The sequence below is a fragment of the Sebastes fasciatus genome, chromosome 22 (assembly GCF_043250625.1).
Source record: "Sebastes fasciatus isolate fSebFas1 chromosome 22, fSebFas1.pri, whole genome shotgun sequence".
Classification (NCBI taxonomy): Eukaryota; Metazoa; Chordata; class Actinopteri; order Perciformes; family Sebastidae; genus Sebastes; species Sebastes fasciatus.
The window spans coordinates 23,707,406-23,731,063 of record NC_133816.1 but is presented as its reverse complement, the minus strand read 5'-3'; the positions used below and the strand labels follow the sequence as shown (position 1 = coordinate 23,731,063).

The following is a 23,658-nucleotide window of genomic DNA, read 5'->3' as shown; positions in this document are numbered from 1 at the left end:
GTGTTAAGATTCATCCAGCCTACATATAGATTATTAATATATATGCATACTTTATATCCCCAGATATCGCAAACAGAAATGTGAGTGCACACTAAGGCCTCAGTTAATCTTATATTTTGATATATATTTGTAATCTACATGAAGTGTATGGTGTGTTGCACCAAACATAAATTGACTCCTTGTGTTACACATGCCTAAAACATAGCAAATTAAGTTTGTAATAATCAACTTTGTTTGCATATCCCTTTCTTTTATGTTGTCTAAAATTAATTTTTACTTTGCCAAAAACTTTTATCTCAATTATATATATATATATATATATATATATATATATATATATATAAAGATTCAAGGCGAGTCCATAGGGAACATGTCAGCCGACCACATTCGAAGGTGCCTGTGAACGCCAAAGACGGCCATTGAGGTGGAAAAACGATTCATGCCGAGGCGCACCGTGGGATACAAAAAGATCTAAAAAACCAAGGTCCAGACAGAACCTGTGACCACTCCATACAGAACAACCTACCCATCAAAAAACATCGGAAGGTGATATATATATATATACATTTTCAGTAGTGAAAGATTTTGATGAGCAGACTAATAAACACATTTGTAGTTAATTAATAAATAAGGTCAGTTTAAGAACTTAATAGTTGATGTTAGATAACTGAATAATTAAGATATAGGCTCAAAACCTAAATTAGACAAAACCTAAATTTAGAATATGAAACTGCTTCTCAATCTTCCCTGGTGCTTCTTAAACTTGCTGCTGCTGATTGATGCATTAATACAAAAACTGAATTTCATTGATAGGCAGAAATCAGATTCAATCAGAGAGCTATCAGTCCCTGAATTGACCTGGTCACATTTAATTATTTTCTATTCATAAATGTTCATAGTTGTATTCACAGTATTCCTTCAATTATCCTTTAATCATTTTTATTACTTCTCACTTGTTTTATCATTTATTTTAATTATATTCTGTTAGTAGTTTAGTCATGTAGTTCTTCAAATAAACATTTAATTTTATAAAGAGCTTGGTTATATGATTTGTAAAACAACTCGGATAGCTGTTTACTATGTCCAAGAACTCCGTAGCAACCCTGAGATTATAGGACTCAATTGATTGATATAAACATTTGAAGTTTTCCAATATTTTGTTTTCCAAAATTGGGTTGCGTCCCAAATTTAATAATTTAATTGAATATAAGGTTGAATTCTGATAGTAAACTAACTGTGTGTGATATCTGAAGCTCAGTTTCATCACTCTCCTTTACCTTTTACAACAATTAATGTGTTTATGATTCATAATTTTGAGTTATTAATTAAAAATCCATACTTTCATATGAATTAATGATTGATTATTAATCCGCTCTAAACAAAATTTCTACAAAGCAAATGTACACCGTATGATAACCTGCTATGATAATCAGCTTAGGACTGCATTTGTGTGAGTTACCTCTACAAGAGTGAGTTAGGAGCAGATGGAAAACCAAAACACTGAGGACTCTCAGCGGAGACTGAAGGGACAGTCTGTCGGGCTGGTGAAGCATCCTGCAGCTCTGAAAATGAATCAGTCATACAGTGTATTAAAATCCTGATTATTATCCTGACTTTTAGTACAGAAAAGAAGAAGAAATGTATCAAATCAAGTGAATGCTCCATTAACTCTCTGAGACCCACAATAGACCTGTTTTAGTCTTCTTTAGGGGGTCCAGGGGGTCCTTAGGGGGAGATAGCAGGTCAACAGTAGATGTCACAAAGAAGTGGTGAACATCATCTGAAAGATGCAAACCTGAGATTAATTTGTTTGTGTTAAGTTGTTCTAGCCATAAATAAGAAATAAACATGAATCAATAAATGTATTGATTTTAAAATTAATTGTAAACATGTAGTTCATAAGTTGTTGCAGCAAATGTTTGTGTTGATACCATTTGATACACAGATTTGGTGCTAAATTTAACCTTTTTTTACCAGTTAAGAATTACTAAAAATGATCAGTAATCCCTCCAAAATGCCACATTAAGACACCAAGACCTTGAGGAACACCAGAGAAAAAGACATGATGTGATTTGGGATCAAAAACTTTTGACATTTTGAGATTTCTGCAAGAATTGCATTTTTCGGTGATTGGATGTCCTCGGGATCGTGGATCTCAGGGGTTAAACAAGAAAAGGTTGTTGTTTTGTAATTGATACGACTTGGCTGATTTAGAAATACAATTTTGAATCAATCAAAGAAATAATTAATATTAGTATTTGTGTATGTAAATGTGTATCTATGTAAAGTTTGTTAGTTTTTGTGTTACCCATCTATTTGGTACGTTGTAGTCCATGTTACACACACACACACACACACACACACACACACACACACACACACACACACACACACACACACACACACACACACACACACACACACACACACACACACACACACACACACACACACACACACACCAAATTTAAAATTATTCATTGTGAATATGTTGATATTAAATAATACTTTTGTCAACACAGACAGTACGTCTACTATAACATCTATGTGTGATTTGATGCTGCTTGATTCACAATTACCCGGCAATTGAAATACATTTTACACACGGATACAACATTTCCACCGACACAAAGACTATAAAATAAACTTTACTTCTCTTTTATAAACTATATTTATTGTCTAAAGGCAGACCAGCTTTTATTCTAGACAGTGACAATGTCTTTTAAAATAGAAGTTAAAACATGTAGAAGAGGTATAAATAAATTAAGAAGACGACGTACCAGTTTCATGATGTCTCGGACGTTTCTTCAGACTGCTGTGTGAAGTCTATAAATGATTGATAAGCTGTTATCTTAACATCAGTGTAGTTAACTGCTTTAGATTTAGTTTAAACCAGCAGCAACAAATAAATCACCAATAAATTACAGAGATTGCAATAAGTTGAGATCTGATGTACATGTTAGTTAAAGTCTAAAGCTAGAGAAAGTATTAATTCTTTTATAGTTAAACTTTAAACACAGTCTGGTGATTGGCTCTGCTTTCCTACGCTCAGTTTCACTTTGAGTGTTTTTATGATCAGCTGGACTTTGAGCCTGTTGAGACTGGTTTACTAGTATAAAATATTACAGCTGCAATTAAATCCTTCAGGAGTGATAACATTGTCTTTTTATGTCTTAGTTTATGTCTATAGTTGTTAGGTCTGTTATCTCACTGCAGGGGGCAGAACAGGACTTGTTTCTCAGCTCCAAACAGCTTCATCTATAAACCTCAGATTTGACACTCGGTAATGTTAACGCTGACTGTAGCAGCTTTAACAAAAGATTTCTGCCTGCAAAACAAAACATCCAGTTGTCTTTCAGCTGTTGGTCAAGGTGGTCAGGAACGGGCAAAACACCAAAACACAGGAACAGGCAACAAAGAAAAGCAGGAACAGTTCAGGTTCAGGTTCAGATAACAAAGACATACACATCATTAACAATCTGACGAGGAGCAGCTGGAGATGGGCTGGTATAAATACTGTGAGGGGTAATTAGGGAATGAGGAACAGGTGAGCAGGTGAATGAGAGTCAGGTGGAAAAGTCTGAGGGCATCTGGTGGACAGGTAGAGAATGAAAGGGTCAACAAATTACAATTTACAAATTTACATTTACATTACTATTTAATATTTACTAATGTTTATATTTATTTTAACTGCACTATTTCATGCCTCAGATTATCATTTTGCTTTTGGCTTTCAATTTGTGTGTAATTAACGTAATCGTGAACCAAGGCCTATGGAAAGGAGGCTGGGTCACGGGCAGACATGGGTCTTTGGGTATCGGCGAGTGCAGACCAGATTTTACTGCACATGTGTTATACCAGGAAGTATAAAGCAGACTGTTGCCCAGGAAACTGGCGAGTCCCGTGTGAAACCAGAAATTAACGTTTATTTAACTTATTTGTTACGTAACTACCATCCATGAGTAATGTCACTACCAGAGTTCCAGGGTGGTGCCCCATTTAATATGAATGTTAATTGATAATCTTTATTGATACTAATAATTCTATTATTATTATTAATTAATTTGCTAATAACCAAACCTGTTACTGACAAATCCCTACAATTACAAGCAGGAATATTAGGGTGGCATGATGGGGTACCACACTGCTGATGGCTCCAGAGAGTCTGGCCCCAGTTTTTGTATCAACATCAGAAATAATCCAGCAACCTTTGCACAAGGCACTCTTTAGCGTCAGTATGAAATGCACAAAACACACAAGGCTTTCATCTAGTAGACCGCTGTTTGTGTCCTGTGCGTCACGTTACAATCAGCTGTTTGTCCGTGTCCCGTATTCACAACGTTCAGGGTCTTTGTTCTGTACAAACGTATCAGTTTTAAGCTCAACCATGTAGTTCTGTTGTGAACCTAACTATAGTGGTTTTATTGCCTAATCTTAAAGTGACGCCAACGGTAACTATAGTGGTTTTGATGGTAAAAATAAAGTGAGGCCAAGGGGCGTGACAAAGCAGAGGTACGTGACGAGTTGAGATGAGAACGTGTTGAACAAACTGAACAGGAAGAGGAAGCTCTCATCTACATTAAACTTCAGCTGTATTTCAGTCTGATGCTCAGACAGCAACAAGACGACATGGAGGTTACAGCTCTCTGCTTCAGACTGAGTGAGTACTGAAGTGTCTTTGTTTTAAGTTTTACATATTCCTGTATATGTAAGTATATATAGTGAATGAGGCTGCTGATGAATGACATCAGTGACCATTTGCCAGTTTTTGTGATCCATGACTGTGATTGTGGAAAAGAGAAGGAGGACCATAAAATCAAATATAGGAGATTGAGAACAGAAGAATCCATAAATGCATTCAGAACCGAATTGCTATCACAAAACTGGAAAACCCTCTATGAAGGAAATGATGTTGATACAGCATATGAAACATTTCTAAATATATTTAAGTCATTATATGACAAAAACTGTCCAATAAAACAAGATAATGCTAGGAATAATAACACAAACAGACCATGGATCACAAAGGGACTGCAAAATGCCTGTAAAAAAAAGAATACTCTATATAGACAATTCATAAAATGTAAAACTAAAGAGGCAGAACATAAATATAAGAAATACAAAAATAAATTAACTAATATTATGAGGATATGCAAGAAGGAATATTATACCAAATTACTAGAAAATAACAAAAACAATATCAGAGGCATATGGAATATATTAAACAGTATTATTAGAAACCGTTCGACTAGCTCAAGTTACCCTGAATATTTTATTGATAATGATAGGTCTTTAAATGATATGAATGATGTGGTTAATGGGTTTAATGAATTTTTTGTAAATGTGGGACCAAAGTTGGCAGGAAAAATCAATGACACGTCTCCAAAGGATGGGGAGGGTGTTGAAAGCCACATTGCAAGAAATTCAAACTCAATTTATCTCAAAGCTATAGACAGAAAAGAAATCATAGACATAGTTAACAAGTGCAAGAATAAAACATCTACTGACTGGAATGGAATCGATATGACGATAGTCAAGAAAGTCATTGACAGTATTGCAAACCCCCTAACCTACATTTGTAACTTATCATTCATAACTGGCACATTTCCACATAAAATGAAAACTGCTAAAGTTATTCCACTATATAAAACTGGGGACAAACATAATTTCACTAATTACAGGCCTGTATCTTTACTTTGCCAGTTCTCTAAAATATTGGAGAAACTGTTCATTGGAAGATTAGATAACTTCATTGAAAAGCACGATTTACTGACAGACAGTCAATATGGGTTCAGAGCAAACAGATCAACAGCAATGGCATTAATGGAGCTAACAGAAGAAATAACCAGTTGTATTGATAACAAGAAGTATGCGGTAGGAGTATTTATAGATTTAAAAAAAGCATTTGACACCATTGATCATGATATATTATTCAATAAAATGGAAAGGTATGGTATAAGAGGGGTAGTGCTGAACTGGTTGAGAAGTTATATAGGAAACAGGCAGCAGTACGTGCAAATAGGGGACTACAAATCAACATGCTCAGGTATTACTTGTGGGGTCCCGCAGGGATCAGTATTGGGTCCAAAATTGTTTATTATGTATATAAATGACATAGGTAGGGTATCAAGGACACTGAATTTAGTTTTATTTGCAGATGACACAAATATTTTTTGTTCTGGGGAAAATCTGCAGCAGCTTTTGGAGGTGGCCACAACAGAAATCAGAAAATTGCAACGGTGGTTTGACAGAAATAAATTGTCATTAAATTTGGACAAAACTAAATTTATGTTATTTGGAAACCAAAAAATAGACATACCAGTACAAATGATAATAGATGATGTGACTATTGAAAGAGTATATGTAAATACATTTCTGGGTGTAATACTGGACCACAAAATCTGCTGGAAACCTCAGATAAATTATGTAAGAACAAAGCTGGCAAAGAGCATAGCAGTCTTAGGGAAAACAAGACACATACTGGACCATAAATCACTGCACATTCTGTATTCTTCACTTGTATCACCATATCTGAATTACTGTGTAGAAGTTTGGGGTAACACTTATAAAAGCAACTTACAACCATTATGCATACAACAACAGAGAGCAATCAGGATAGTAAATAATGTGGGATATAGGGAACACACGAACACACTGTTTTTGAAGTCACATGCATTGAAATTTATGGATTTAGTCAAATTTAAAACCGCAATAATTATGTTTAAAGCAAGACATAATTCACTTCCGGGCAATATTCAAAAAATGTTTTGTGACAGGGAGGGGGGTTATAATTTAAGAGGAAAATTTAATTTTAAAAAGCATTGTGTTCGTACAAAAAAGAAGAGTATGTGTATTTCAGTCTGTGGGGTGGATTTGTGGAATGGGTTAGGTGATGGGTTGAAGGGGAGCACAAATATAAATCAATTTAAAAAGCTATACAAGAAAGATATTTTTGGGAGGTACATGGTTGAAGAAGAGTTGTGTTAAAGGTTGGTTATATACTTTTTAACTGCGGATGTATTTGTGGGTTGTAAATAAATTTGGGATGCTGTTCATATATTCAACTTGGGATGTAAATAAATCTGAGATAGTTTTTATATTATATTATATTATCATTCTATGATATAGGAGTTAATAGAGGAGAAGTGAGAAAGGGATAGGGTAATATAAGTTTTTCTTCTACCTACTCCTTTTCGGACACTATAACTCTTGTTTTGTTTGTTATTATTTTGTATCTGTTTTTATTTATTATATGTTCGAAATAAAGTCTTTCATTCATTCATTCATTCAATGAGTCAATGGGTGATATGTGTGTTTCCTTTGTCTATCCAGTGATACTCGTATTCTTTCTGCTCAGTGCACAAGTTCAGAACAGAGGTAAGTACTCAGTCAATCCTTCATCAAACCTCGTACGAACATTGATCGAAGCTATGATATCATTACATTTATTACATTTTCTTTACGTATAGCTGAATCTGAACTGGCTTTAGTTCAGTTCTCATTGAGCGGGAATATCAGAGTGTTCAAATTTAAACTGTATCGGCCACATTTGCAGATACATGGCTTTGTCTTGATATTGTGCTTTATAACATAGATCTTTTCAGTAATTAATTTGGGAGAAATCGTTCCTTGTCCGTCTTTCTGTCTCAGATGCAGCTTTCCGTATCGTTCCAATCAGACTTCAGTTCTTTGAATACGAGTCGGTCCATTTTCACTGCGAGGGTCTCGATGGCTCCACTCAGCTGAGAGGGATCAGGAACGCAGAGGAGTTTATTTCAGCCTGCAACGAGAGGACGCTGGTTCTCTCCGGCACGATTCTAAGAGCCTATCCAGCAGACGCTGGAGAGTACTGGCGTGAGACTGACGGAGGAGAGAGGAGCGATGGTGTCAACATCACCGTCACTGGTAGGTGGAAGTTTCTATGAAATGTCTTTACAGGAAATCCCAAAACGTTGTCATCCCAACTCGTCACATACGGCCGCTTTGCCACAGCCCCTTGGCATCACTTTGGGAGGGGGCAACGCTGCGCCGGTGTGTTTCATACTGGCGCTAAAGAGTGCCTTATGCAGCGGTATCATACGCCGACGGCCGTGACAAAGCCTCCGTATTTAACGCGAGAACGGGCTGTACATCTTTGAGATTATCTTCTGAAATTAAACAAAAACGATGTTGAGAGAGAGTTTAAAGAAAACATTAAACTCATAGCAGTTGTTCAACAAGTTGAGTAAACACGTCAGCTACATAACATTTCATGACCAGCTAAAGAACCTTTGTTTTCCAGCTGGTTCAGTGATCCTGGAGAGTCCTGTCCTCCCTGTGACGGAGGGAAACGATGTGACTCTGAGCTGCAGGAACAAGACGACTTCCTCCAACCTCACAGCTGATTTCTATAAAGACGGCCTCCTCATCAGGAGCAGCTCTACAGGAGAGATGACCATCCACAGCGTCTCCTGGTCTGATGAAGGACTCTACAAGTGTGACATCTCTGGAGCTGGAGGATCACCAGAGAGCCGGTTAGGTAAGAAAGTCAGTTTGAGGATCAGTTCTCAGTTTGTGTCAGAGTAAAGCTCCAGAAAGCCCTCAGAGACGACCTGTTACGTCCTGTTAATACTGTCCTGGTGTTACAGCAGATGTGTCCTGTTGTCTCTGCAGCACTTCACAGAGAGACGTGTCCCTCCTCAGACCACTTCATACATGTGGTCCTGGTCTTGAGGACTGTGTCCACCATAGTGATGGTGGCTCTGCTGCTGCTGCTGGTGGGACTGCTGCATTGTGGGAAACTCAGAGTCAAGCAGAAATAACTGGTCCTCATGTTTACAGGTCAAAGGTCGTTTGGTCATCAAGAAAAGAGGTTTTAACATTTAATCTTCTGTCTTTACTTTGACCTTTGTTCATGTTGGCTATAAGGTGTCAGACTTCTCTGTGTTACTTGTTCATACTTGCAGTGGCTGTTAGACTTTCTCACACACAGAAAGGTTAACAACCACAGAGCTACTGACTGATGCATGGACTATTTTTAAAAAGCCAGATGACAGTTTTCTCAGTACATGTTGTTGTTCCATGTTTAGTTTTAGACTCTACAGATGCTGCTGATCATTTGAGCTCCTCAGACACAAACCACATGAGAGAATATATGAATAGAAGAGGTGTTATAGAGGCTCTGTAGAAACAACAAGAAGCAGCTTAAAGAGTTAATAGTGTGTTGAGTAAATATATCATTAAATATGAAGTCATCTGCTGTGTTGCTGCATCACCTCTTTCTTTAGTCGGTCACAACATAGTAACTGACAATATTATAATGACAATATAATGTAATTCTGAATGGTGAACATGATTAACATTACACCTACTACTGACTTTAGCATTCAGCTCAAAGCAGCTGTTCCTCAGTGCAGCCTCACAGAGCTGCTAGCAGACTGTAGACCAGCGGTTCCCAACATGGAGGTCGAGACCCCACAAGAGGTCATGAGGTCATCTGATTCTGAACTTAAATTAAAATTCACTGAAATTCATGTATATTTATGCTCAGCTTTGGTCGACAAAGAACAACAATTTAGAACTGGGATTATTATTCACAACCTGCAGCTACAATCTTTTACTGTTTTACTTCCTTTATTGTATTTAAGCAACACAAACACAGAGTTATTTGTTTTTTTGAATAGAAAACATGTAAATGAAAAAAGATTGAGTGGTTTCAGTCAAGAAAACTTTGTCAGCACAACTAATTTTGCAAAACACCAAAGAATGTACAGATATCACTCTATGAATATAAAAATGTAGTTGTATCTCACAGGACCAATATGAAAAAGTACATACTTGGAAGTGGATATATTTGGTATAAATGTACAGCACCTGGAAATGTCTTTATCTTTTTTTATCTCTTCATTACAGAACATGGAGTAGGGAATCACATATTATTAGTATGAATTGAATTACAAAAAATACATATAGAATTTCAAAGATCTGTGGAGATCTAATATAAATATTCAATCCAGTAAACATACAAATAAAAGTTCCTGAGTGGTATTAGCTCATATTTTGTTATTGACAGTATTTGATTGTATTTGTTCAGCTTCCTCCCTTTTAGTCGTCTCCTCCTGGAGCTTCTTCTCAATCTGGAGGGAAAGAGAGATGAAGAGAGACATTTAGTTTCATTCAGTACTTTATTTAGTCCACATTATATCCTGATGAACTAGTTTCTGATTGGCTGGATGTTGTGATAATGAGCACATAGTTAGTCTCAGGTTTAACCTGTTTACTCTGAGCACATTTATCTAACATGAAATTAGAAAATAAGAACTTTACATTTGATCCCAGATTAGATTGAATGTGAATAAATAGATTTACTGTTTCACTTCTTTGTGTTTCAGTTATTTAGTTTCTCAGATTTGCTCTCATGGTTAGTTTAATCATCTTGGTTTCAGCAACAAATCAAAGTCACATGAAGAAGATAAAACAATGATTTGGGTGAAAAGATGAACCTCAGTGTTCTTGGTCATCAGCTGCTTCAGATCTCTCTCAGTTTCCTCTTTCTTCTGCTGCTGATCACAGATCTGTTTGTTAAACTGGGAGAGAGGAGAGATGAAGTAAATGTTCACATTAATGTCTGGATGAATTCTCATTGTGATCAGCTGGATGATGAAACCTGTTCATACTCAGACAGTTTGACTCAGTTTACTCTGAGTGGATTAATACTGGAAACATAACACTGATTTATCATCTGTTACATCAACAATACTGAATACAGAGATGCTTCTGCTTTAGAGTTATAAAATACCATACCTACTACCTGCAGGAAGAATGGAACTGAATAGTTATACACATTTGTATTACTAGTTCAGTGTCTATCCAGAACATGTCTGTTCACAACAGACTGAATGTTTGGTCTGTGGTGTTGCTGCTTGCAGCTTTCTAGAGAACTGATCATACAAACAACTAAACACTCAACTCTGCTCTTCGTTGGTCCTCAGTAATACACCTGATATAGTTGAGTCACACCACGACTATTAATTAGCAGAGGTATTTAGCTGGTGGTAAAGTTATAAGTTAGTATGGTAGAAACATCCACTAGTTGAGTTTCAGGTTCAGAGTGGTGCTGTCCCTGTAGACTATCCACTCAGACTAGTTTGGTTGTAACGTTATTCTATCCAGCATCCAGCAGCAGAAGTGAAGTTCAGTCAATGAGCTGCTGCCTGTAAAGACCTGCTGCTGATGACATGCTGGACTCAGTCTGCAGAGAACTAAAGCTCAGAGTGATGTCACTCGTTTATTCAAAGTTTATTCATATTGTCCAAATATCACCAATCTTGTCCCTGCATGTCCTCTGGTCCTGATCGTTACACCCTCCTAGTGTGAAGTAGATTGGACTCTATTATGAAACATGTATTCTAATGTGTCTTTCACCACTTTTTAGCTCCTGCAAATATAACTGTGACGATAAACATCTTCATTGTTCTTCATTCTGATGAGAGTTATGTGTGTGTGTGTGTGTGTGTGTGTGTGTGTGTGTGTGTTGGTGTGTGTGTGTGTGTTTGTGTGTGTGTGTGTGTGAGTGTGTGTTGGTGTGTGTGTGTGTGTGTGTGTGTGTGTGTGTGTGTGTGTGTGTGTGTGTGTGTGTGTGTACTTCTCTCTTCAGCTGGTTGATCTTTTCATCCTTGTTCTTCAGTTGATGTTTTGTCTCCTTCAGCTCTTCATTAATCTTCTTCATCTGTTCATCAGCTGCTTGTTCTTTGTCCTCCAGCTAACAGACAGACAGATTGATGTTGAGTTCAACTGTTAGTAAATCATAATCAGACACAGATACACAATAAACATATATTCATGTGTTAGTGTTTCTTTTAATGTGAGAAGTGTTTGACCCTGATGTTCAGTATGAGGTCCTGGAGACGCTGGACTCTTTAACTGCTCTAAAAGATATACTTTTTATTCATTGTATTCCTTCATTCATCTTTTATTCATTCATTATATTACCTTTTTCCTTTTGTTTTATTATTTATTAAATGATATACTGTTAGTAGTTTATTCATGTAGTTAGTCAAATAAACATTTAATTTACAAAGAACTTGGTTATTTGATGTGTGTTTATATGAAACAGCTCAAATCACTGTTCACTGGGCCCAAGAACTCTGTAGCAAACCTGAGATTAAGAGACTCAACTGATTAATATCACATTTTGAAGTTTTCTCCGTTTTTTCTAAAATTGGGTGGCGTCCTAAATTGAATAATTGAATATAAGGTTGAATTCTGATATTGAAACTAATTGTGTATGATATCTGAAGCTGAGTTTCATCACTCTCCTTCACCTTTTACAACAATTCATGTGTTTACATTCTTTATTTTGAGTTATTAATTATAAATACATATTTTGATATGAATTAATGATTGATTATTAATCTGCTCTTTGTAATCATGCTACAGACAGATAAAAAGCTCAGTAATGTTTTTTTCAAAACCATAATGTTCTAATTTTGGAAGAGAAACCTTTATTGGAGAATACAAACACTAACCTCCGTGATGTTAGTCTTCAGCTCCTCCTACAGGGTCTGAACTCTGTTCTCAGCTTCGTGTCTCCTCTGCTGCTCATCCTGGATCTTCTGTCTGGAGACAATCTGCCACTTAATCTGAAAGAGAGAGAGGAGACAGAGATTAGAGACAAGATGAGAGACATGTCTCTTATTAGGGAATGTGATGATGAATATTAAATATATCTCATGGTCTGATTTGTGTGAATTTTGCATTTTCAGTAATGTTGAGGTCACTCAGCTGTTCCTGTTAGAAACTCTGCAGATTCAACAGTTTGACCAGAAAAACACATGACATGAAAACTACCACTTACCACGGAGGAAGAAGAGCGGACTGGAGCGGCTCGGCTTCTTTCCAACTGAGGACAAATGGAGAGGTTAAGAGAAAACGTGACAAACGTCACTAAGGTAACATGCAGAACAAAACACCGGTCTCTCGTTTGAGTCCTGTGTTTGTTGTACCCACCGACCTCCCTACCCGCCCACCATAAGTGGTCTTTCTAACTTTATAAGCTATATAAATAGCTCTGCAGTTAGACTTCCATCACGACACAACATGCTACAAACTCCACGTTACAACCGTCACTATAAAACACTGCTCCTTCATGCAGGCGTGTAATATTCACGCCTCAGCGAGGCAAAACTTGACACTGACAGGCTATCTTCCAGGAGACAGGCGGGTCTGTTACATGCTTTACCATGAGACTGGGCTGCCCCTAGTAATACTAGTAGACAGAGATGCAGCCGCTTAGCTTGGGAGACAAAGTTAACGAACTCCACAGTCAGTTATTACGCATCTTTGAACTGAACAAAATGATTCTATTTAGTTAAGTGATTTGTGATTTCTGCCTCCACAGTGAACCAGCCTGCTCAACACTGAACTATCACATGTTGACAGTGGTTCGTCCTACGAGAGCTACTCTAGATATATCAATAGATACAGCAAAGATAAGGTAGAGAGATGAACCTCCATGTTGTTGGACTCCATCAGGGTCTGCAGGTTGGTCTCCATCCTCTGAATCTGATCCTGGAGCTGCTGGACTTCAGCTGCTTTTTCTTTAAACTGGGAGGAAAGAGAAGATGAGAGACTATATATATAGATATATATATAGATATATTAGACTCAGATGGAGAAGCTAATAAAAAGAAGAAAAAATAAATAAATATATGTATATATTTTGAGGAAAAGATATAAACCTCCTTAATGTTGGCATCTGATTCCTTCTGTTGGTTCTCCAACTTCTTCTTCAGTGTCTCCACTTCTTCCGTCTTCAGCTGTTTTTCCTTGCTGATTCCCTGGATCATATTAAGACATACAACTGAACATCGTATACAATCACCCATCAACCCCAATCATCTGATTTCTGTTGAATAACCAGTGAGAAAGCTCATCTCTCGTTTCAGCAGCAGAGTTGTGTCCTGTAGTTTTATTTCAGGTGGTAACATAATGTTTCCCCTCAGTATATAATATACTGTCCAAGTTCAGATCCTCTCTGCTGCTCTTCTGCTTTCATTAAACCTTTCAGAGCTGCACAGTTTGATCTGCTAATGAATCCAGTCTGATTATCTCTGATCTCATTCACAATCTATGAGTCATAATAATGGATATATCACAGTAATGGACTTACTCTGTGTTTCCTCAGATTACTGATATTTTTTATATCAGGAAACCTCCTTCATATATATATATATAAATACTGTATATGATATAAATGTATTGTATATATTGTACCTTTATGATGACCACTTACCCAATCATAAAAGGAAGAGCTGATTCGGGCGTTTTGAATTCTCTCCAGCTGGAAGGAGGAGGACATGAAGAGACACATGAGAACCACATTAAATCATGAGAGTAATGATTCAACCTGATGGTTCAGTTACACTGAGTACAATATGAACAAGTAGCTTCATATTCAGTCAAGTGGATCTCAGTAAACACTTTGATCATCTAGTGTTCCTCAAACAGCAGACATGTTGAGTTGAGAGTCTGTCTGCAGGTTAGAGGCTCAGAGGAGAGAACTCATTCAACCTGATCTATCTCTGTCTCTATTGATTCTGTATTCATAATAGAGAGATGAAGATGAAGACATGAACCTCTTTGTTCTCCAGCTCTTCCTTCAGGCTCTGCAGCTCGTTCTCGTTCCTCTTCTTCTCTTCATGGAGCTGCTGCAGCTCAGCTCTTTTAGTTTCTATCTGGAAGGACAGAGACAAGGTGGAGAGAGACAATGAGAGACATGTTGAATTATTCATTATTAGTTTGTTTTGATCTGGTCTTGGAATGAATTTATTTTGTATTTAACCTGCAGAAACTACTGTAGGTTTAATCTACACTATAGATGATATATAGAACGTGACTGAAATCAATGTGTTATATTATTAAAGTGAAGATGAACCTCATTCTTCTTGGTCTCCAGCTCCTCTTTCAGGGTCTGAACCTCCTTCTGCTGCTCCTCCCTCCTCTGCTGCTCCTCCTGGAGCTGCTGCTCAGATCTCTTCTTCTTAAACTGAGAGGAGAGATGATGAACAGAGACATGATGCAAGACAGGATTTTATTGTATTAGTGAAGATACCATACAACATGTTTTCTTTGCATTTCTGGCTCATCTCTCTTTTTCTCTTATTTTAATCTCCTCTAACGTTTGCTCACATCTTCATCTCTTTGTCTGAATCGTGCCTCTTCTGTTCCATTTCTCTTGAACCTCTGAACATCAGTTAAAGTTAGCTCTCAGTCATCACTGCTCTTGTTCTCTTCTTAGTTCTTTTGGAAACACAGATCCTGTTTGCTGCTCAACTTGCTCAGATCATGTCAAGTCAAACCTTATTTGTATAGTACATTTAAAAAACAACCGCAGTTGACCAAAGTGCTGAAAATGTACATAATAAAAATGAATACAAAGCAAACAACAATAAGAACGGAGTAAAAACAATGACCATAATGTGCACATAACAGCAGTGAAAGAGCAGCAGCACAACAGTTAATAAACTTAATCAAACGCCAGCGAGAAGAGGTGAGTCTTTAGCAGCGACTTAAATGATTCTACGGTCTGAGCAGTTTGTATTCTGCCAGTCACGGGTTTCCACTGACGAAGCCTCAGGTCCTGGCCCACGCTCTGGCCATATACAACCTCCGCCACCAGGACGCACTTAAGACCGCGCTTGGCCAGACGTGGTGGATAAACTTTAGGGAGCGGCACCACCATCGCCTTACAGCCCGGACCCCAGACATCATTGACCGTGGGAGGGCATCCTGTGCCAAGAGGGGGGCCATCGAGGAGTATTTCAGGCTCCTCACCACCTCCCGCCCCAGCCGCAGAAAAACAGTGCCCCTCAGGGCTGCTCCAGCCACCAGCTCCGGCCTTTCCAACGCCGGTCCCTCAGCCTCTTGTGCCTCCCATGGTCCCCGGCTGCCTGCCACCACCAACACACCAGCGAGCCTGCCTGCTGAGGGACATTACCACCTTCCCCCATCTCCTGGTCAGCAAGTCTCTGGTAAAGCATACCTATTTTACATTTGAATTAATGTAAATATCAAAATTGATTTACTATTGTGATGTATAGACATTATTAGGAGTATGCATTTTAATGTTGTAATAATAAAATAGGATTATTCTTTAGTGCCTTCAACATCAACCGCAGCAGGCCTCCGAGGGTCCCAAGCTCCTTCCTCTCCCTCCCACTGTAAATGCTTTATATAAACTGTAAAACAGAAAGCAACATTTTAACATGTTGGTATCATGAGCCATGATGAAGAGTAAGCAAAACATGTAAGGCTTTGTCTCTTATTTATACAGACTCTCAAGACCGAACAACAACCCTGTCATCAAGCTCCTCGTCTTCGCCTGCTGGACCCACGACATCCACCGGTAGTTTACTTATTGTTAACAGTCTTTGCATGCCAGCCCATAAGATCAGACAATTTTCTTACATATATATATTTTTTTCTGTGAGTAGGTCACACCACTGAAGAAATGGAGCAGATGGTTCGGTGGTGTGGCCGGTGCAGGGAACCTGACCCTCCGGAGAGTTCGGAGGGATTGGTGTCGTGGGTCTAGTGCCACACATGGTTTCACACCGACACTGTTAAAAAAATCCTCACAGGTACTGCATTTAGCATAAAACAATATGCTCCAATCATAACATGGCAAACTGCAGCCCAACAGGCAACAACAGCTGTCAGTGTGTCAGTGAGCTGACTTGACTATGACTTGCCCCAAACTGCATGTGGTTATCATAAAGTGAGCATGTCTGTAAAGGGGAGACTCGTTTGTACCCATTTTCCATAGAATTATAGTGAAAGTAAATGATTCAACTTTTAGCTGCAGAGGACTCCCTGGAACGCTTCGTTTTAGCGCATTTCAGCGAAATAGCGTTGCTAGGCAACAGCTTTGGTCCATGTTTGCTTCCTGTCAGCTGATGTCATTCACATACACTGCGACTGGAACTCAACCGAGACACATTTAGAATGTTTACGTTCAAAACTGTATAATGGTCTAAAGCTGTTGCTAGGGCAACATTGCTTACTATTGGTCAAAGCTGTACTTTATGACATCATCAGACTGTTGATGATGTCTTAAAGGACAACTTTAAGACATCATCAGCTTCAAAGGAAGCTGTGAAGCCGTGAATGCAGCTGTAGGTCAAATATTGGACACACTTTAAAACTGTTTTTTCAGCACTCTTAAGAAAACTGTACTTTCAGCACTCTAAGAGAGCAGAAAATGGGTTCCACGGTATCTACAGAGATTGAGAGCATGGCTTCAAGCCAAGAGCAGACAGATACTACTGACCAAGACAATGTAGTAGGAAGAGCAGTTGATCAACAAGAGCAGACAGATCCTACTGACCAAGACCATGCAGTAGGAGGAGCAGTTGACCAACAAGAGCAGACAGATCCTACTGACCAAGACAATGCAGTAGGAGGAGCAGTTGACCAACAAGAGCAGACAGATCCTACTGACCAAGACAATGCAGTAGGAGGAGCAGTTGACCAACAAGAGCAGACTGATCCTACTGACCAAGACCATGCAGTAGGAGGAGCAGTTGACCAACAAGAGCAGACTGATCCTACTGACCAAGACCATGCAGTAGGAGGAGCAGTTGACCAACAAGAGCAGACAGATCCTACTGACCAAGACAATGCAGTAGGAGGAGCAGTCGACCAACAAGAGCAGACAGATCCTACTGACCAAGACCATGCAGTAGGAGGAGCAGTCGACCAACAAGAGCAGACTGATCCTACTGACCAAGACAATGCAGTAGGAGGAGCAGTTGACCAACAAGAGCAGACTGATCCTAATGACCAAGACAATGATCCTACTGACCAAGACAATGCAGTAGGAGGAGTTGACCAACAAGAGCAGACAGATATTACTGACCAAGACCATGCAGTAGGAGGAGCAGTTGACCAACAAGAGCAGACAGATCCTACTGACCAAGACAATGATCCTACTGACCAAGACCATGCAGTAGGAGGAGCAGTTGACCAACAAGAGCAGACTGATCCTACTGACCAAGACCATGCAGTAGGAGGAGCAGTTGACCAACAAGAGCAGACTGATCCTACTGACCAAGACCATGCAGTAGGAGGAGCAGTTGACCAACAAGAGCAGACTGATCCTACTGACCAAGACCATGCAGTAGGAGGAGCAGTTGACCAACAAGAGCAGACTGATCCTAATGACCAAGACAATGATCCTACTGACCAAGACCATGCAGTAGGAGGAGCAGTTGACCAACAAGAGCAGACTGATCCTACTGACCAAGACAATGCAGTAGGAGGAGTTGACCAACAAGAGCAGACTGATCCTACTGACCAAGACAATGCAGTAGGAGGAGTTGACCAACAAGAGCAGACAGATATTACTGACCAAGACAATGCAGTAGGAGGAGCAGTTGACCAACCACCTGATGACCTGCAACACCGTGAGAGTCAGGAAAAAGAACTAATGGAGCTCCGTGAAAATGTCCAAACTCAAAGAGGTTTGATTGCAAAGTGCAATGCTCTGAATTTGGCCAAAGAGGCCATTGAGAAAGACTTGAGACAAGAAATTCAGGAGCTAAAGAATACGCTGACGCTGTACAAAGCAGAGCACCTGAGAGCAAATGAGGCTCTGCAGCAAGAGATTGAGGAGCTCCACAAAAGGCTGTCTTCGGAGGAAAGGTGTGATGCAAAGAGGGACACAATTGAAGCCATGAGGCTCCAAAATGACACAATGAGAGAGGAGTTCGAGGAGCTCGAGAAGAATCGTCAAACTATGAAAGCTTTGGATGAAGTCTTCGCTGCACATCGGGCAGAGGAAGAGGCGATTAGCCAGGTAAACGACGAACTCCAACAACGTATTCAGGACGTGCGCAAAGACATCCGTAATGAAAAGTCTTTGCAGGAAATGGATAACACGGTGACAGCATCATATGTGGTCCTCAGAAAACAAAGTGACGCACTGAAACAACAACTCACGGAGCAAACCAAAAAGTATGACGGACTGAAAGTTCGGGAAGTCATGTGGAAGGAGAGGAAGAGCAGCATGGACTTATTGAGCAGACAAAATGATAACATCGAACAACAAGTTCAGGCGATTACAAGAAAGGTCCAGAACAAAGAAAACTTGGAGAAGAAAAACAGGCACATTAAATCAGAAGAAAAAGTCGTCTCGACCAGAAATACAGAGCTTCTCAAAATACGTGGAAAGCTCTACTCAAAGCTTCTATGTATCGGCGAACCTGAAGACGATTGCCAAACTGTGGCAGACGAGATAGAAGCCGTGAGAGAGTTCAATCAGAATCTCCAAGAAGAAATCCAGGAGCTCAACGAGGAGGTCATAAACAAAACTGCTTTGCAAGCAAAATATAAATCAATGAAAGCAGAGAAAAAGGTTCGAACTCACCAAAATGGCAACCTGCATAAAGAACTTCAGGAGCTGCAGAAAACGATTGCAAAGGAAGACGCTTTGAAAGACAGGAATGCTATCCTTGCAGAAGAAAATGAATTAGTGCGTGATCAAAACCTCTTAGTTGACTACGAGATCCAGGCGCTCTACAGCAGACTCCAAAGTGAGAAAGTATTGGAGGCCACACATCATTTGCTGAAGGTGCAAAAAAATGCCATGAGACAGCAAAATGATTCACTTCGACGAGAGAGCCGGATGCTCCATAAAAAGTTGAGAAGACAAGAAACTTTACAAGATCAGTGCAAAGCGACGAACGCGGAGAAAGAGAACATCAGCCGAGAGCGTGACATCCTACAACAACAAATCCAGCTGCTGAACAGCATGTGAGGAGCTGTGTTGTGGGTTTACTCCGGGGGCTCCGGTTTCCTTCCACAAAAATGCTGAAACAAAAACATGACAGTGCTGTCATGTTTTTGTTTCAGCATTTTTGTGCTCTCCATAACGGTGTATTGATGTGGATGAAATGATTTCTCACCTCATCTCACCTCTTTGTTGTGGATTTACTCCCGGTGCTCCGGTTACCTCTCACAAAAAAAGCTGAAATATGACAGTTGTGTCATACCCTCGAACACCGTGGTGGACACCGGTGGTCAGGGAAGCCGTCCGACTGAAGAAGGAGGCCTTCCGGGATGTGTTATCTCGCAGGACTCCGGAGGCAGTTGCAAGGTACCGACAGGCCCGAAGAGCAGCAGCCACTGCCGTGACGGAGGCAAAGGAGGGGCTGTCTTGGATGACACGTCTCTTCAACATTGCGTGGAAGTCGGTGACTGTGCCTAAGGAGCGGCAGACCGGGGTGGTGATTCCCCTGTTCAAAAAGGGGGACCAGAGAGTGTGTGCCATTACAGGGGTATCACACTACTCAGCCTCCCTGGTAAAGTCTACTCCAAGGTGCTGGAAAGGAGGGTTCGACCGATAGTCAAACCTCGGATCGAAGAGGAACAATGCGGATTCCGTCCCGGCCGTGGAACAACGGACCAGCTCTTCACTCTCGCAAGGATCCCGGAGGGGGCCTGGGAGTACGCCTATCCAGTCTACATGTGTTTTGTGGACTTGGAGAAGGCTTTTTGCAGATTATGTGGTCCTGTTGGCATCATCGGTCTGTGACCTCCAGCACTCACTGGATCGGTTCACAGCCGAGTGTGAATTGTGAATTTCACCTCTCTGTTGTGGGTTTACTCCAGGTCCTCTGGTTTCCTCCCACAACAACAAATTCAACAGATAAACAGCTCGTGAGGAGCTGAACAAAAAATAAATGAACAATTATTTTAAAAATTACCTTAATTGTTTTTGTCTTGACATGTCTTAGTTTATATATAATATATTTAATAATAATATGATATATTATACATATTAATAATATATTATATATTTGTATTAACTTATCTGCTGTCCTTCACCGACCTCTGTTTGTCATTTTTACTGATCTGTGATTGACATGTAACATTTTGGATGTTTGTCTGGATGTTGTCTGTGTGTTTGTGACAGTGTAAGCTGTGAATTGAATTGCCCTTCTTGGGATCAATAAAATTGTCTGAATCTGAATCTGAATTTACTACTTATATTTTATTTGAATGTCCGAATTCTGGGTGTGATTTTACGGTAAAAAAGTTTTTTAAACATTTTTAAAAACGTAATTGTAACGTAAATTGAAACAAAAACAAAACTACTTGGTTTAGTTAAAAAAACAAAACATGATTTTGCTTGAACTAGGGCTGTCAAAGTTAATGCGATAACGCGTTAACACAAATACATTTTAACGCCACCAATATCTTTTACGCAAAAATTAACACTGATGCTGAGCTAAATAATTTGCTTTCTTGTTTATCCGTGTCAAAACTGACTAACAAAATGAAACTATATATTTGTTACCCATTTTTAAAGGTTTGGTAAGGTACATTTTGAACAGATAAAAAATGTGTTATGTTAACGTTACGATTTTTTCTTTTCCCAAAGATTTTGGTGAGAAACTGTTAAATACGTTAACGTCTCTGCTTCCTTATCACGGATCAGCGGTCTGCCCTTCAATATGGTGGGATTCAATCAATTATTATTATTGTTAAATTATTAAAGTCAGCTTTATTTATCTAGCCAAATCAAAGCAATCATGGCACTTTTTATATAGACCAGGGGTCAGCAACCTTTACTATCAGAAGAGCCATTTTAGGCAAAAACCCCCCCAAAAAATGAAAAATGAAAAATGGTTATTTTTAACATTTTTATTTATCATTCTTGTAGGTTTATGGTGATTCTTACATTCTGCAGTTGAAACAATCTGTAGCCTAAATACACTGATTAATTTTTTTTAAATAATTTCAGTCAACCAAAATATGCGTCATCCTTTATCCTTTAATTTTGCTCAACCTCAGTAGCTCAAAAGGCCAGCTATGGATTCTAAATCCCAAAAAAGAAAAGTCTAGGAGGAAAATAGAGGAATTTAATCGTGCATGGACAGATTCGACAACAAAAAAAGTCATTGAAAGACATTTCCAGAACAAGCACACTGGATTTTCTTAAAAGCCAGCATGAGATGTTTCTTCCGTGTCCTGCCACTCATTTGCACCTGGGTCCTCACTGCATTAGACTCAATAGGCCGTGTTACCTTCAATACAATGCTCAAATGTTTTGCGGCTCCAAACAGATTCTTTTTTTAGTTTTATTGTATTTGACCTAAAATGGCTCTTTTGATAGTATAGGTTGCTTACCTCTGCGTTACGTTAAACCGCGTCTACTGTTACCATTTGTTCATTAACGAAGAGGCATTTGTTCATTATTATTATTAAAGAGGCATTTTATTTCATATTATTATGTCGATGGGAAGTGGTTTTCAGTCTTCTGCCTGATCGACTAAAGTCTTTCCGAACTTTCAGATCGTTGTACTTTTTGATGATCTCCACGAGTTGTTTTTTTGATGCCGTCACCTTGTTATTAATTTCATTCGGGAGGTCTTTGCACATGTCCTGAATACTTTGTTTGAGATCAGTTTTCTGGATAAGCGCCTCTTTTTCTGCCGTCAGTGCATCGAAGACTTCAACCAAAGCTTTTGAAGTTTAACGATTCTTCTCGAACTCCGCGAGCTCCTTGAGCGTCTCTCTCAATGTGTCATTTTGAAGCCTCATGGCTTCAATTATGTCCCTCTTTGCATCACACCTTTCCTCCAAAGGCAGCCTTTCGTAGAGCTCCTCATTCTCTTGCTGCAGAGCCTCATTTTGCTGGCTCGCAGCAAGGTGCTCTGCTTTTTACAGCGTCAGCGTATTCTTTAGCTCCTGATTTTGTTGTCTCAAAGTCTCATCGTCTTGCTCAATTGCCTCTTTGGGCAAATTCAGATCATTACACTTTGCATCCAAACCTCTTTGAGTTTGGACATTTTCACGGAGCTCCATTAGTTCTTTTTCCTGATCCTGACTCTCACGGTGTTGCAGGTCATCAAGTAGCGTCACCGTTTCCTAAACCGGACTTATCCGGTGTGACGCATTTTCCGTTTTTTTCGCGGTCTTTTCCTTCGGAGATCCCAACTGAAATGTAAGTAGAATCACTTATACATATCCAAGTATCTATGTGTCAAATTTAATCTATATGTATGGACTTTTACATGTTGAATTCCTACAGGAAAGTGACTTTGATGAGATAAAGCAGTAAGAACACTTAAGTTGCGCTCGGGCGGCGATCTGTCCCCCTGAAAAGTGTGTCTGTGTTTTCACTGTACTGCTAATATGAGATAGCTTATGAGTGCAGTTCGTAGCTGGCTTTACCCTGCTTTGTCTAGCCAATGAAGATAGAGGATCATGTGTGACATCATCTGTTGTCAAGTGAAGAGTGGCAGAAATGTTGGATGTCTGAAAAAAAAGCGGGAAAAGACGAACAAAGGATCCCGTAGCGTTAGTGAAGGCAGGCGGCTGTTTTGTTTGTGTGTTTAGCTCTGAAACATGATGCAGACATAAATAAAATTAAAATAAAAAAATTAAATGCTTTTTCTTGTTCATAAGCCAGGCTACATGAAGTATATGTATGCATAATGATCCAATAAATAATGCAAATAATGTGTGTGTGTGTGTGAGAGAGAGTGACTGACTGTCTCTACATGTGTTGAAAGCTTATGATTGGAAATATTAGTTATAGATTAACCTCCAATATATATATTTATATATATAAATATACATATATATCTATATATATATATTCATATATATGTA

General features: G+C 39.1%; 2 protein-coding genes across 2 annotated transcripts in view; one reads left to right on the top strand and one right to left on the bottom strand.

Moving 5' to 3' along the window:
• Positions 1–3,450, bottom strand: part of LOC141760931 (butyrophilin-like protein 2) — a 46,744-nt gene extending 43,294 nt beyond the window's left edge. Inside the window, exons 1-3 of the mRNA XM_074624046.1 lie at positions 2,781–3,450; positions 1,691–1,780; positions 1,460–1,562 (exon numbers count right to left, since the gene is read on the bottom strand). Of these exons, the coding sequence (XP_074480147.1) occupies positions 1,460–1,553 (94 nt within the window). The 5' untranslated portion in view covers positions 1,554–1,562; positions 1,691–1,780; positions 2,781–3,450. The remainder of the gene's footprint in view (positions 1–1,459; positions 1,563–1,690; positions 1,781–2,780) is intronic.
• Positions 3,451–5,869: 2,419 nt separating this feature from the next.
• Positions 5,870–9,718, top strand: LOC141761337 (high affinity immunoglobulin gamma Fc receptor I-like). Its single transcript, XM_074624673.1, has 5 exons — positions 5,870–5,874; positions 7,358–7,377; positions 7,651–7,905; positions 8,282–8,530; positions 8,653–9,718. The coding sequence occupies exons 1-5, from the start codon at positions 5,870–5,872 to the stop codon at positions 8,799–8,801; spliced, it is 678 nt and encodes a 225-aa protein (XP_074480774.1). The 3' UTR covers positions 8,802–9,718.
• The last annotated feature ends 13,940 nt before the right edge of the window (positions 9,719–23,658 follow it).